The sequence below is a fragment of the Lampetra fluviatilis genome, chromosome 58, assembly GCF_964198595.1.
Source record: "Lampetra fluviatilis chromosome 58, kcLamFluv1.1, whole genome shotgun sequence".
NCBI lineage: Eukaryota > Metazoa > Chordata > Hyperoartia > Petromyzontiformes > Petromyzontidae > Lampetra > Lampetra fluviatilis.
The window spans coordinates 7,452,741-7,467,952 of NC_136332.1; the positions used below are offsets into that span (position 1 = coordinate 7,452,741).

Here is a 15,212-nt window from a genome sequence, read left to right on the forward strand (position 1 = left end):
AGGGCCTCGTGTAAACGTCACATTTACTTTATTATTAAATTATCCTTCTCGTGAAACCAGACACAATCATCGCTCATTCCGTCGCACGCGCGCACGTGACCTCCGCTTCGTAACGACGAGACGCCGTCCGATCGCCGCCCTCCTCATCCTCCTGCGTTCAAGCCGCCCCCCGTTCTCACTCACACACACACACGGGACGGCCGACACCCAGTGATTGGCACCCATCACTGGGAACACGCGGTGACGAAACGATCAGTAACAACGCCTTGCACGCGGGACACGGGCTCCGTGTCCCTCGCTGCGAGTGGTACAATCATCTCCGACTTGAATCCCCTCTCTCTCTCTCTTTATAGTTGGCATTTAAAGTGGCTGCTCCCCAATTACCGACCCGCGCTTACCAGCGTGGCCAAAGTACGGGTCAAACAACCCCCCCACGACGGCTGGACACGGCCTGGCAAAGGAAATGCCTTCATCCAGCAGTGGATTGACAAAGGGGGGAGTGGGAAGGGGTGATACCTCTTCGTGGGTAGGCCCCTCCCACTTCGTCACGGCCCCTCCCACCACACTAGCCCCTCCCACTTCGTCATGGCCCCTCCCACTCGCCCACTAGCTTCCCCCCCCCCCCCCCCGCAATGAGCGGCTTTGCTATACAATTTAGTTAGGCAACACAAAAACCCAAATCATCGTCAGCATCGCCGCGGAGAAGACGAGAAGTATCGAACAGTAAGCGGGGCAATGGTCTCCTTCGCGTATCGGTCCCCTCCACGTAAAACAAAGTTGTTATTTTACATTTCCCGTTAACCACAACAAGGCGTCTTCTGGGAGTGTGGAATTTGAGCAGCATTGGGTTTTAATGTCACTATATACACAGGATTAGCTTCCAAAATGTAATGTTGTTTATGTGGAGGGAGATACATGCGGAGAAGGCCCAGTCTGCTTATTCTGCACATCTGTGAACAAGAGCTTTGTGGTGCCACGATTGTGGCGCAACTCCGCAAACGCCGCGACTCCCTCCCGCCCCCCGCACTCAGCGCACACCCACGTAGTGTCCTGGGCGGGGGGTTGCCTGGCACATCGGGTTTTAATCCGAAGGGCCACTAGGGGGAGAGTCCCACGGTTTCCCGCTGCCAGGAGATTGGCCGACCCCCACAGGACAGGTGCCCCTAAAATTGGCTTAAAATTGTATGGGCGCAGAAAGAAAAAGGTTCCTTGGGCCAACCGCAATGAGTTACTCACAACATTGGGGGGGGGACGGAGGGTGGAATATTAGGCGTAAAGTGCAAAACCGAAGGCTCAAACTACTGGGCACGGGAGGACATTGGGTAAGGGGCGAGATGAGCAATACAACCGAAGGCTCGAACTAGGAAACCGATGGGTGGAGGAGTAACGGACGCTCCAGGCGAGGGCGGGGCATCAGTTGTAAATCAAAAGGTAGGCGCGCGATTGGCTGCGCGACGCGACGCCCTCCCGGGCCTTTGAAGTTTAGAGAATAAAGGTGGGAACCCCGGGACGATTGGGGCTGTTGTCTACAACCTCCGAGCCGTCACGACCCACCCCCTGCCTGCTGTCCTGCCTCTTGAAGCCGCTCACAGCGTCCGCGTGATGCCAGCGAGTGCTGCTGCGAGACAGTGATTGGGCAAGTCTTCTCTCGTCCTTCTCCCTCCGACTCTCTCAGCGTCCGTGGGACGCCGCGAGTCCAGTTTCAAGGTTCGTGGTAGGACGTTTGAGTAGCTGGGTTCATAGGCTGAGTTACGCTCGGCTCTCCTCGCGAAATATTCCTCCTCGGGTAATGCGTATTGGCGCCATGAATAAACTCGAGTACAGAATATCGGTTTAGCGCGATGTCTGTGTGTGTGGGCAGAACCTCGGCGTAGCGTCTGTGATCTGCGTGGAGAGACGGTGTGCCCGGCGTGAGCGCATGGCTGCAGCGAGGGTATGGTGCGAGTGATTTGAGCGTGCGCGTGAAGCGCGTGTAATGCAGCATATACGGCCGCCGTCGTTTGCGAGTGCTTGCGCTCGCGTGCGTGTTCACACAGCGCGCTTTACGCAGCGAGTTTGCACCGCGTGATAGCATCACGCTACCGGGTCCTCCGGGGGCCGTAGTGCTGGCCGTTGGGGAAGCAGGCGCCGAAAGATGTTCATAACCGGGCAGGTGTCTCAATTAGAGGTGCAGAGCTCGAACAAATGCGCACTGGGAGGAGAAGGGGGGGCTAGCAAGGGGGCTCTTATGGAGCCACCACCCTTCCCCGGGCATACCATATATGCGACCAACGGGGGCATCGCGTGAGAGACTGTCCCCAGATCGACCGAGCTTGACAAGCGCTAAGGTCAAACACCAAGGCCTCCCTAGAGAGGGGACTACCGAGGGGTGCAATCGACGTGGTCCCAACACAAATAAACTGTCATGATAATGGCGAGCGAGTGACCCCCCACGCAGATGCCGGCAACAACCCCCAAGAAGGCGGCGACTTCGGGCGACTGGCTGTGGGAGCTGGTGGCGGGAATCACGGGGGCCACGTCGCTGGTGGAAGGACAGGTGAACGGGCGGCGTACCCGGATTCTGCTGGACACGGGGGCGGTAGCCTCACTCGTGAGCGCGGCACACTGCAGCGTGGTCGGGGTTGACGTGGGCCGCCTACAGGCCCCGGATAGCGGAGCTGGGATGGGACTGCTGGGGAGGTGTCACCCTTGAGGTCGGTCTCGGACACCAGGTGTGTAACCAGGAGTTCTGTGTGTCGAGCGTGTTGTGCCACGAGTGTATTGCAGGTGCCGACCTGGAAAAGTTGGGGCTCAATGTGCGGCCCCGCCAGCGATGCGCCACCGTGGAAGGCAGCGGGGAACGGGTTCCGTTCCTGGGACAAGAGCCGGATCGCCCCACTTCACACCCATGACCGCTATCACATTGCGCAGCGCGAGGTTGGGTACCTCGGATACTGCGTCAGGGAGGCAGGGGTGCGCACCGACCCGGAAAAGGTACGCGCCGTAGTGGAATGGCCACGGCCGAGGAACCTCACGGAGATCAGGTAATCTTTGGGGCTAGCCACTTATTATCGTCGATTTGTTAAGGGATTCAGCGAGATTGCACGCCCCCTCACCCAACTCACTTCCCCTAAGAACCCCTATCATTGGACGGAGGCCTACCAGATGGCCTTCACCACCCTCAAGGACCACCTCACCCACACCCCCACCCTGGCTTTCCCCGACTTTTCCAACGCCGTTTCTGTTGATAAGCGCTCGGCGTGTGCGGGATAACCTCGGCGGTGGTAAGCGCTCGCGTGCGTGCGTGCGTGTTCACACAGCGCGCTTTACGCAGCGAGTTTGCACCGCGTGTTTGCATCACGCTGCCGGGTCCTTCGTGGGCCGTAGCGGAAGCAAGCGGCTATGGATATTCATACCACCGCCGTTCCTTTTGTGTCAGCGCCAGCTTTGCGAGGGAGAAACGCGCCTGCAGGGGCGCGCGTGTGCACGCCTCCGCGTTCGTTTGTGTGGCGGTGTGATTTGAGCGTGTGGGAGGTAACCCCGGACGGTGGTGAGCCAGCCGTTCAGTTATGTCCCTCAGAGAGGCGGCCGAAGAGGAGGGAGGGGGGAGTGGAGGGGGTGGACGTCGCACCCCGCCCACTCACGGGGAGCGGGGAGGTGGACGTCGGCCCCCACAGCTTCATCGCTCATCGGATTCCTCCTGCAGTCTGAATAAAGATCGACATTCGATTTGAGACTCCGCCCACTTCTATACAAACCCCGCCCACTGTCCAAGTTAACCCCTCATACTAATCAAGTAGCCCCGCCCACCGTTCAAGTAGCCCACTGACCAGGTAACCCCACCCCCCCCTCTCTCTCGAACAGTGAGTGAGTGGCTCACAACGGGGTCAAGATTTCGGGGTGGTGACCGTCACGGCAGGGTCACGGCAGGGTCACAGAGACGACGCGCTTCACGCCACGTGGCCCCCACGGGCCAGGCAGCGGCGATGGGAGCCGCGTGGACTCCCGCGGTCGGACCGCACAACGGCCGGGGCTCTGTCCACGTGCCGTGGTGGTGGTGAAATGGGAACGGGTTAATGCGCTGGGCTGAGTCCTCACCACCAGTGCTGTCCATAGCGAGGGGGGCCCCGGGGAAAACCCCACTGTGTGCCCCCACCCCCTTGCCCCAAGACGCCTTCAGACTCACCACCAAGTATTACATCGGATACCGTAACGTCGACCCCAACCCCCTGGCACTGCCTCGCCCGCCGCTGCGGTGGCCCTCGTCGGGCCTTTTGATCGATGGCCGTGCTATAAACTATGGCACGAAAGACATGGCACCCCATCCCTCCACGCAGCGCGCTCGCTGGGATCCTCGGGCGCCGCGCCGGGGTTCGACAGAGCCGTTGCGAAAACCCGATGTGGATTTGGTTTTTGTTTTTCCTCCCCCTTCCCTTCTCTCGCCGGCCGGGTACGGGTAGGGTACGGGTATCGGGCACCTGATTGCGACCTCTGGGATGACGCCATGTTGCAGGCGTGGGTGGGTTGATTCTAGGAACTTGAATTGTGAGAAGAGACAAGACGTTGGGAAATGAGTGACAAACGGTTACTCACCAGTGACTCATGGTCTACCCGTACCCGGCTGCACCAGGGTCGCAAACGGGTACCCGTACCCGGCTGGGTACGGGTAGCCGGGTATCGGGTAGGGTACGGGTACCCGGTTGCGACCTCTGCCGCTGAGCGGTGTAGATGTTTTTTGGTTTTGTTTCGAAGTAACCTGGCCACAAATGATAGCCCAACGGAGTGGCTTATCGTCACGTGGAAATTTATAGCAGCCAAATACTCTGAACGCACGTTTTTTTGTTTTGTTTAAATGTGGAGGGGGGAAAAACCGGAGGGCCCGGAGAAATATCCACGCGACCACGGGGAGAGAGAGAGAGACACGCAAACTCCAAATATACAGCAGCGGCAGGCGTCGGGATCGGGATCGAACCCACGACCTCCTGTGTACCAGGCGAGGTAGTTAACATCCCGCCACCTCGCCACCAAATGCGGAGCCGGTTACGCGCAACGCGCTCTCTCTCTCTCGTCGACGCGTGCGGCTCCTTGATCACAATGCATCGGGCACCTCTCCCCCATCACAGCGGCTCGCTTCACCGTTCACGCCACGCGGCTCTCGACGTCGTCTTCTAATCAGGACAAAACCCATGGCACAGCCGCTGCGACAAACGGCAGCACTCGGTCTAGACGCGAACACACGCACACGAAAAAAAAAGACTCGCCGTGTCAATGTTCTTCGCAAATTTTCAGAAGGGGCATGGCACATTCGCCGATAAGACATCGCCAGTGTGTGAGGGCCCGTCACACATTTGAAACCCATTGGGGGGGGGGGGGGGAGGGGGTTGGGGTTTGACAGCAGCACGAGGATGATGATGATGACGAGGATGATGATGATGATGTCACGTGTTGAGTATTGTCGGCAGTCCGCTTGTCTTAATTTCACACAAGGCCACCTACTGGTCCGGCCAGTGCCCCCCCTCCCGCCTCGCTGGGCCTTGCAATGAAGAATGCTGCTCCAACGCCTCCCCCCCCCCCCCCCTCTATGCAATGGCACAAACACCACCGCCCTCTCTCAGTAGCAGCAGCAGTTAGGGTATAGCCGCGTGGCCTTGTGGCTACAGCAAGATGCGTTCCACCGGGGTTTGGCGAGGAGGCTGTGTGTGAAAGCCGAGGCGTTCATTCACTGAGCGAGTGGCGCTGTGTGCGGGACACGCTGGTTAGTGCCACGACCCCCAGCAGCCAGAAGGCACCGGCGTCGCCGAAACTCACGACTTCACCACAGGCAAGACCCGATGATCTGTAGGTCGCGTGCGGCGGTGGTGGGGCAAAGTGTGGGTAACCACGCCTCCTCCAAGGACGTCTGGACGGCTTGGAAGAGTGAGGTTAACAATACCTCCCCCCACCGCGCACCTCGTCGGAAGGCCCCTTTTTTATCCCCACGGCGGTAGCGCGAGCCGGCAATTGCAGGGCCTGCACCTGTATCTCTCTACTCTTTGTGCAGGGTCCTTAATACCGCATCTACCACCCCCCCTACCCACCCTCCCGCTAGAATCGCTCGGGAAAAAAAACCGCACGGTGTGATCCCGTACAACAACAATCACCAACAATCAACAACAATAACACATCGACAGACGTATTGGCAACAACAACAGCAGCAATAACAACAATGAAATCAAGAGCAAGTTGGCAAACACAGCCGAGGATGTCCGGCAACGGTGGAGGTCGCGTCTCGACTCACGTGGACCCCCCCCATCCCCCCCCCACTACCCCCACCGCGCGAGTCACGGCTCCGGCTCATGACGTCCTCGGAGCTCGGAGTGTCCGGCCCTCAAAGTCGAGCCGGTGGCTCAAAGCCGCCGGTGCGTTGCTCAATTCGAGCTGGCTCAGCTGTGCTCCAGGATGAGGCTGGGCCAGAACCGAGCCAGAGCCGTGCCAGAGCCGTGCCAGAGCCGTGCCAGAGCCGTGCCAGAGCCGTGCCAGAGCCACGGCTGAGCCGGTCACTCCCCCCCTGGCCTCGTTTCGAGGCCCAGCCAGGCGCTCCGGGGGTCCCCCGGGGGGATCGCGGCTCAGAGCGCGGCGCTCGGCAAACCGAAGACGTCCCGGGAAGTTCCAGGAGACGCGCGCGTGAGCACGGAGCACGACAGAGAAGAAATTAAGACATCACGGATGGACAGAGCTGAGCGACAACGCCGAGAGATCGGGAGAGGGGATACGAAAGTTGGAGGGGGGGGGGTAGGCACCCACATGGCACCGGTGGGGACTCGGCGTGCGCGCGCGGTCCGCCTGGCAAGCGCTCACCAGGCGGCGACGACGAGAAGCAGCAAGGACGACTTCGTTCAAGGCTGACGGACACGCACACAGCTCCCGGGGGGTCGGGGGGGGGGGCAGTGGTGGGGGTCGGACCGGCTCCGCACCGCTCGGTGAAAACACCGAAACGCCACCGAGGTCACCGGCAGAGACTGACCCTGGTGTCTGCGGCGAGGTTCTCCGCCTGGTTGACCATGGCACAGCGACATCCCTCCTCTCCCTCTCCTTTCTCTCCCAGGCGGTGGGGGGGGGGGGGGGGTAGTGAGTCACGGTGGCTAGGAGATGTTAACTACCTCGCCCGGTTTACAGGAGGTCGTGGGTTCGATATTTGGAGTTTGAGTGTCTCTCTCTCTCCGTGGTGAGATGTTAACTACCTCGCCTGGCTTACAGGAGATCGTGGGTTCGGTCCCGACCCTGACCGTTGTATATTTGGAGTCTGCGCGTCTCTCGCCCCGTGGTTGCATGGATTTTTCTCGGGGGTCCTCCGATTTTTTCCCTCCCACATTTAGCATCAGCATCAGCACGCAATTGGAGTATTCGGCTGATGCCATAAATTCCCACGGCGATAGCCAGATCGCTTCTGAAAGTGAGCAACGTAGCTCAGTGTCCTTACCTTGTAAAATAAAACTTTAGTTCAAGCCTGCGTCTAAATTCATTAACTATGCCCCCCCCCCGCCCCCCACGGAAAATAATAATCGCTCATTAATGGCCTTGGACAAACATCTAAATATAGAACCACAGAGCTTGGGCAATTGTCATCGGCGCTGGTTCTTGGTTCCGTGTGCCTTCGCGCTTGCCTGCGGGTTGTCCCCGTGAGACCACTCCCCACGTGTCTCCGTTCGGAGAGAGAGAGGAGTGAACGATAACCGTTGCACCGTTACAACTCGTACGTCGTTCACGTCCAGAGGGGCCTCGACGATGACACGGCCTGCCGGACACCACGCGGCCGGGTCGGCTCGCCGGACGGTCAGCTCCCGTCAGCTCCCGTCAGCTCCCGGGATCGGCCCCGCACTCAAAGTCCACCTCACGGCGATCGCTCACGATGCCGATCGCATTTCGAGTGGATCGGATTCCAGCCCCCCCCGCCACGCGTCGACCACCACCTCCGCCTTCCCACCCCACGACCCCCCCCCCCCCCCCCCGTCATTTCTTAAGCCGACGCGCGCTTCAATTCGAGCCGGCTCCCCTCTGGCTCAACCAGCTCGTGGCCGAGGCGTTCGTCTAGAGCTGCCTCCGAGCCACGGACCGAGTGGCAGGGCGGGCCCTCACCCACCCAGCGTCGTTGGGGTTCAGAGGCCGAGCCGGCGCTCCGGTCTCCCAACCGGCGCCGAGGGTGGCGCTGCTGCGTCCACGCGCCGCGGGTGGGTGGGTTGGCGTTCAAGGGTCCGCGAGGACTGGAGTTTTGGCATCTGATGGCAGCAACCCCTCCCCGCAGTAACGATGTAAACATGTCACGCGCACACACAACAACAACAAAGACAAGGGTTCCCACCCCCCCCCCCCCCCCCCCCCGTGTAGTGCTGTTAACGAGCAGCTGTGGAGGCCGGCACCGGCGCACCTACGAAGGGGGGCGGCCTTGGGCAACAGCACCGCGCCCGGCCACCGCGTCTCTCCCCGGCGCCGACGTTGACGAACCGTCGTCAGCCGAGGGGGAGACGGGGCGCGCCAAGACGGGTCGCGATGATGCCTCAACCGGCGTCGGTTGCCGTGAGCTCGAACCCACGGGTCGGGCGGTTTTTACCGGAATTCGCAGCAGCGCTGTGCGCGCTCACCACCTGTGTGCTCTATCGATATCGAACGCTCACGACACGAAATCTGACTTCACCGCGAACATTAGCACCCCCACCGGCCCCCCCCAAACGCCACGGCCCTTCCCGTCCCGTGATTGGTCCAGACGCATCGAGTGATCCCGGGGGACATCTGCGCACAAACGACGATGCCATCAACGTGGCCAAGCTGTGGTCAACGCCGCGGCTCGTGACCCACGCTGCCCCAACTCTAACGCTGCCGCACGCCCCCCCCTCCCCACCCTCCGTCGCGCTCGCGATCTGGCCGCTCGCTATTTGGCATCGCGAGGACACGGCCGCCGTCAAGGCCACATTGGAGCCGCGTGGACCAATCGTAAGGCGTGGGAAAGCGGTCGCCCCCCCCCCCGACCCCCCCCCCACCCCCCGACCCCCCCCCCCCATCGTGGCTCGTCCGGCCACAAACGCAGAGCGCCGACGACGACGACGACTACGACGTAACGCAACGTTGACGACGACGACTACGACAAACAACGACAACAACGACGATTACGCCACCAACATTATCTGCAGATTGTCGCTTAGGGAGAGGGGAGGTTCGAGGGGGGCGACACCGAGAGGGGGGGGCGGTGGGGGGGGGCGGTGGGGGGGGCGGTGAGGAGGAGAGGTGGGGGGCACCGGGGAGAGCTGCTCCCCCGAACCGGATTTGGCGCCCCCCCCCCCCCCTCCCAACGCCCTCCCCCCACCACCCACCCACCCCTTCCCGGTCGCTTCACATTTTATAAAAAATAATCACCGGTGCAGTCCGTGTGGACCGACACGTGGACCGACAGACTCACGCACGCACGCGCACGCACACACCCTGGCCACGCACGCCCTGCCACGCACGCACTGCCACGCACGCACGCCCTGCCACGCACGCACGCCCTGCCACGCACGCACGCCCTGCCACGCACGCACGCCCTGCCACGCACGCACGCACGCCCTGCCACGCACGCACGCACGCCCTGCCACGCACGTGGTGGGTGGCAGGAGTGGCCAGCCGCCCGCCTCTCTAGACGAGACGACTCGCACGGCACACGCAGGCCCGGCTGGCGCACACAACAACGCCACGCGCTGTCGCTCGTGTTGGCTGTGGCGGTGGGGGGCACAGGTGGGGGGCACGGGTGGGGGGCACAGGTGGGGGGCACAGGTGGGGGGCACAGGTGGCAGTCTCCCGGCACCCCACCCCCCCCAACAACCAATCCGTGTAGAGCCGCGTCCCCCCCACCCCCAACCCGCAGTAGCCACCACCACCGCACCACCCCTCCTCCCCCGGCTCCTGCGTGGGGCCGGCGGGCAGCTGCCAACATCGGGGGGTGGGGGCCATGTAGAGGTGGGGGTTGTGGGGGGGGGGGGGGCCTCCAGACCCCGGGGCGGCCCCCCAACCCTCCGCCCCAGGGGTGGGGGGGGGAGAGGGGTCTCAGTGCAAGGCCGGGCGACCGAGGAATGTAGCGGTGGCGGCTGAGACGAGACGCCGAGGAGGTGGGGGGGGCGTGGTGGGAGGCGTGGGGGGGGGCGTGGTGGGGGGGGGGCGTGGTGGGCGGGGCGTGGTGGGGGGGTGGTGGGGGGGGGGCTAGGTGGTGTCGGCAGGGTCCACTGCCGGGACCCGCGAGGCCCGGAACTGGGGCGCGATGGCACGGGTGTCGGGGGCGGACTGCATCACGGGGATGAACAGGTCGTCCATGTTGGGCATCACCAGGATCTTCTGTACGGGGGGAGAGAGAGGGCAGGAGGGGGGGGGCAGTGTCACGTCACGGGGTGCGGGGTGGCGATGGGGGTGGTGATGGGGATGGTGATGGTGGTGGCGATGGGGGTGGTGATGGTGGCGATGGGGGTGGTGATGGGGGTGGTGATGGTGATGGTGTTGGTGATGGTGATGGTGTTGGTGTTGATGGTGTTGATGATGGTGTTGGTGATGGTGTTGTACTCTCGGTGTCTGCGTGTGACCCCTACGTGACCCCTACTTGTCTGCGTGTGACCCCCGTGTGTCTGTGTGTGACCCCCCCCCCCACCCCGCGTGCGGTGTGCGAGCGACCCGGCACCTGGAACTCCTGCTCCAACTTGCTCTCGATCCACTCGGTGACGTGCGTGAAGGTCACCGTGCGCTCCCCCAGCTTGGGCCTCGCCTTCAGCTCCAGCCGCGGCGGAGAGCGGAACCCGTACCTGCTCACGCCACCACCATCGCAACCACCATCGCAACCACCATCACCACCGCAGCCACCGCAACCACAACCACCACAACCACCACAACCACCGCCAGCACCACCACCACCACCGCCACCGCAACCACCATCACCACCGCCGCTACTGCAACCACCACAACCACCACCGCCGGCTCTTACATGCGAGACCCAGCCTCCTCTCCCTCTCTCCCGCTCTCGATCTCTTGATCTCTCCCTCTCTCTCCCCTTTCCCACTCTCTTTTTTTTACCATCGGAGGAAACAAGAAGATGCTGGGTGTAGTCGGCACTTTGCTTCGTTCATCATTTAATTTTTTGTTTTAATGCTTTGCTTTATGTAACCCCCCCTCTTTTTAAATGAAAGATGTAACAAAAGATTTCTCGCTCTGCTCTCCTTACCCCTTCCCCCTCTCTCTCTCTACCCCCTCTCTGCCCCCCCCCTCTCTCTACCCCCCCCTCTCTCTACCCCCTCTCTGCCCCCCCTCTCTCTCTACCCCCTCTCTCTCTACCCCCTCTCTTTCTCTCTACCCCCCTCTCTCTCTGCCCCCCCTCTCTCTCTACCCCCTCTCTCCCTCTCTGCCCCCCCTCTCTCTCTACCCCCCCCCCCCTCTCTACCCCCCCTCTCTCTCTACCCCCTCTCTCCCTCTCTGCCCCCCCTCTCTCTCTACCCCCCCCCCCTCTCTCTACCCCCTTTCTTCCTACTCCATGTCTCTTTCTCTCTCCCTCGCTCTTTTTGTGTTAAACGACGACAAGTGCTGCATCTGCACGCAGCCCTTCTCGCATTCCAACGGCCTCTTGACGGGTAGCTCACATCTGCATGCAGAGCTCTCCGTCATCTGCCTCCATCTCTCCCTCTCTCCCCTTTCCCCCTCTCTCCCTCTTGATCTCTCCCTCTCTCCCCTTTCCCCCTCTCTCCCTCTTGATCTCTCCCTCTTGATCTCTCCCTCTCTCCCTCTCTCCCTCTCTCCCTCTCTCCCTCTTGATCTCTCCCTCTCTCTCTCTCTCTCTCCCCCTTGCCCGGCCCGGACGACGCCACCCCATCGGCACGCCAGCCTAGAAGACCCCTGAACCTGTGAACCCTGTCCCTGAACCTGAACCACCCCCCGCACCACCTCACCCACCACCGCCACCCCCCCCCACCCCCCAGCCGCCGGGCAACGACAGCCGGATATCGCGAGGCTTTAGATCCCTGTGCACTGGGGGGGTGTGTGGAGGGGGTGTGTGGAGGGGGTGTGTGGAGGGGGTGTGTGGAGGGGGTGTGTGGAGGGGGTGTGTGGAGGGGGTGTGTGGAGGGGGTGTGTGGAGGGGGTGTGTGGAGGGGGTGTGTGGAGGGGGTGTGTGGAGGGGGTGTGTGGAGGGGGTGTGTGGAGGGGGTGTGTGGAGGGGGTGTGTGGAGGGGGTGTGTGGAGGGGGGGTCACACCAGATTCTGTCGGTGGGTGGTGGCGGGATGTTGAGCGCCAGCGCGCCCTGGCACTCCTGCAGCGACACGGTGAGCATGAGCGGCGTGTTGGACACCTCCTCCATCTTCTTCTTGATGAACTCGTTCTCCGTGGCGCGCTGGAAGTAGCGCGACTTGGTGATCTTGTCCACCAGCCGCAGGATCTTGCTGCTCGTGCGGCCGCCGCCGCCCACGAACCTACGGGCGGCGGCGAAGAGGGCAGACGCACGGTCAGCCGTGAGCAGAGCACACGGGGGCTGTGTGCAGTCTGTGTGTGGGGTTGGTGGTGCGGGCTGTGTGGGGCGAGCGGTGCGGGCTATACGCTTGGCCAATTCTGTAGGCTGCGCTCGGCGCTGCTGTGTAAAAGTGAGTTACCCCTGAAGCCCGGCTACCGTGAGAGTGAGCGAGTGACTGAATGAGTGAGCGAGTGACTGAATGAGTGAGCGAGTGACTGAGTGAGTGAGTGAGCGAGTGAGTGAGTGAGTGAGCGAGTGACTGAGTGAGCGAGCGAGTGACTGAGTGAGCGAGTGACTGAGTGAGCGAGTGACTGAGCGAGTGAGCGAGTGACCGAGTGACCGAGTGACTGAGTGAGCGAGTGACTGGGTGAGCGAGCGAGTGACTGAGTGAGCGAGTGACTGAGTGAGCGAGTGACTGAGTGAGTGAGCGAGTGACTGAGTGAGTGAGTGACTGAGCGAGCGAGCGACTGAGTGAGTGAGCGAGCGAGTGACTGAGCGAGCGAGCGAGTGAGTGAGCGAGCGAGTGACTGAGCGAGCGAGTGCCTGAGAGAGCAAGCGAGTGACTGAGTGAGCGAGCGAGCGAGCGTTTGAGTGACCCGGGCTGACCCTCACCCCTCGGCGCCGGGTGTCTGGCTCTTGTCTCCGAGCGGGCCGGGCAGGTCGGCCGCTAGCGGCGCCGGCTCATCGTCCTCCTCCGAGGATCCGGCGCTGGACGACTCCTCGTCGCTATCGGCCAGCGAGCACGCCTTGAGCCGCAGGCTGGGCACCGGCACGCACGGCATGGCAAGGTACGTGACGCGCGGCATGGCAAGCGCGGTACGTGACGCGCAGTACGTGACGCGCGGTACCACTCACAAATACAGCCACTCACGCGTACACCCATTCGCTCGTATAAAGACAAAGATCCCCCGAATAGCGCTTAATAATCTTTTGGGGGCAAGGGCTGTTTGCACCAATGAAGGCCGGCACGGCACATGAGAGGGTGAGAGATGGTCACCACCACGCCCAGCCATCCTCGTCTCCCGAGCGATGATGTTTTACACACCGCACACACGCACACACACACTTACCCACACGCACGCACGCTCATTCATCCGCCCGCTCACCCACCCGCCACGCTCAACCACTCACGCATAGATACATCCATTCACTCACATGTGCACCCGCTCGCTCAGCCATCTGCCTGCTTGCTCGCTTACCTATCCACCAGATTACCCGCTCACCCATTCGCTCATTCGCCCACCAACTCACTCATCCACCCACTCACCCGCTCACCCGCTCACCCATTCGCCCACCAACTCATTAATCCACCCGCCTACCCACTCACCCATCCGCCCGCCCGCCCACTCATCCACCCACCCACCCACCCGCTCACCCATTCGCTCACTCGCCGACCCACTCACTCACTCACTCACCCACCCACCCGCTCACTCGCCCACCCACTCACTCATCCACCCACCCACCCGCTCACCCATTCCCTCACTCGCCCACCCACCCGCTCACCGCCAGCACTCACCCCTCGTCGCTGGCGGCCTCCACTGCCTTGCCCAGGCGGGTGAGGTTCATCTTGGTCTCCAGCGTCATGGTGAAAGAGCCGGAGTAGGATACGTCCAGGTCCACCCACAAACCTGCAACACAAAGACAAAAGGTCCCCGCTGTGTGCGGCCTGCAAACGGACCGTCGGGGCACGCGCTACGAGAGCAAGCAGCGCCTACGAACGCCGGCAACGGCACACGAGGGTTCATTCAGACGCTGTCTCCCCGACAGACCTGGTCTTCACCTGATGACGGCTGCTTGCGTTGTAGCCGAAAAGTCGTGAGAATTATTTTATTATTTTTATTGTTTCCATTCTACGTGACTTGACCGAAAGAACCAAGAAGATGAATCCCTGCAGTCACGAAAGCTTTAAATCGAAATTTAAAGTCACGTAGGTAAAAAAATAAAATTAAAATCACGACGTTTCGGAGGCAACACAAGCTTCCGTCTTCAGGTGGAACCGTCACAGCACGCTCGCTGTATCAAGTAAATGAGAAATTCCAAGAGATCCGACCCCGTATATATACTGGTTGAGGGGGGAGGAGCCAGGACAGGCCCCTGGATAGGAGTTTTTTTATTATTATTATGGTAAGGTTGATAAGGCACACGAGGGGGTGGGGTGGCCAGGAGCACAGAGCACGGCCGCCTTTGTCTTCCCGGCGCTGATGTTTCTCCACGCTGCACCGGATACTCGTTTTAAGGCTGAGCCGACCTAGGGGAGCCTCAAGAACGGCTCAGATATTCATCACTTACGTTATTCATGAGCTCCCCACACACACACACTCACAAAGTCTACGGGTCTCTATGCGAGTCGATGGGTCTCTATGCGAATCTATGTCGGTGTACTTAATAATAACACTGGTCAACAAAAACACATTTTTTTCTGGCCTGGACTTTTGCAGCTGGACTAGACTAATTTCAGGGTGCCGATTCCAAATCTGGTCTCAGATTTGCTCTATCACATCTCATTTTTATGCTATCGGCATACCCCATTTTCATTGATTTTACCCGAAATTAACTCTGTCACTTATGATTGCAAGTTGTTGCGAGTCAGTGCCTGCTTTAGTGTTAAAATACGGTGCTGTATTTTTAGGATAGTGTGTTCATAATATCATTTCATGTAGATATCCACATTTATTTAATATTTTTCTTCTGCAGTTTTTATTGAAAATGCAATATTTGATATCTCAAAAACCTGATGTGATAGAC

General features: G+C 60.9%; 1 protein-coding gene across 1 annotated transcript in view; it reads right to left on the reverse strand.

Annotated features, from left to right (window-relative positions):
* Nucleotides 1-10,124: 10,124 nt before the first annotated feature.
* The window catches only part of TEX2 (testis expressed 2), a 29,589-nt gene continuing 24,501 nt past the window's right edge, over nucleotides 10,125-15,212 (reverse strand). The window contains 5 exon segments of the mRNA XM_078880611.1: nucleotides 10,125-10,317; nucleotides 10,655-10,775; nucleotides 12,214-12,429; nucleotides 13,080-13,226; nucleotides 13,984-14,095. Coding sequence (XP_078736737.1) covers nucleotides 10,186-10,317; nucleotides 10,655-10,775; nucleotides 12,214-12,429; nucleotides 13,080-13,226; nucleotides 13,984-14,095 — 728 coding nt within the window. The 3' untranslated portion in view covers nucleotides 10,125-10,185.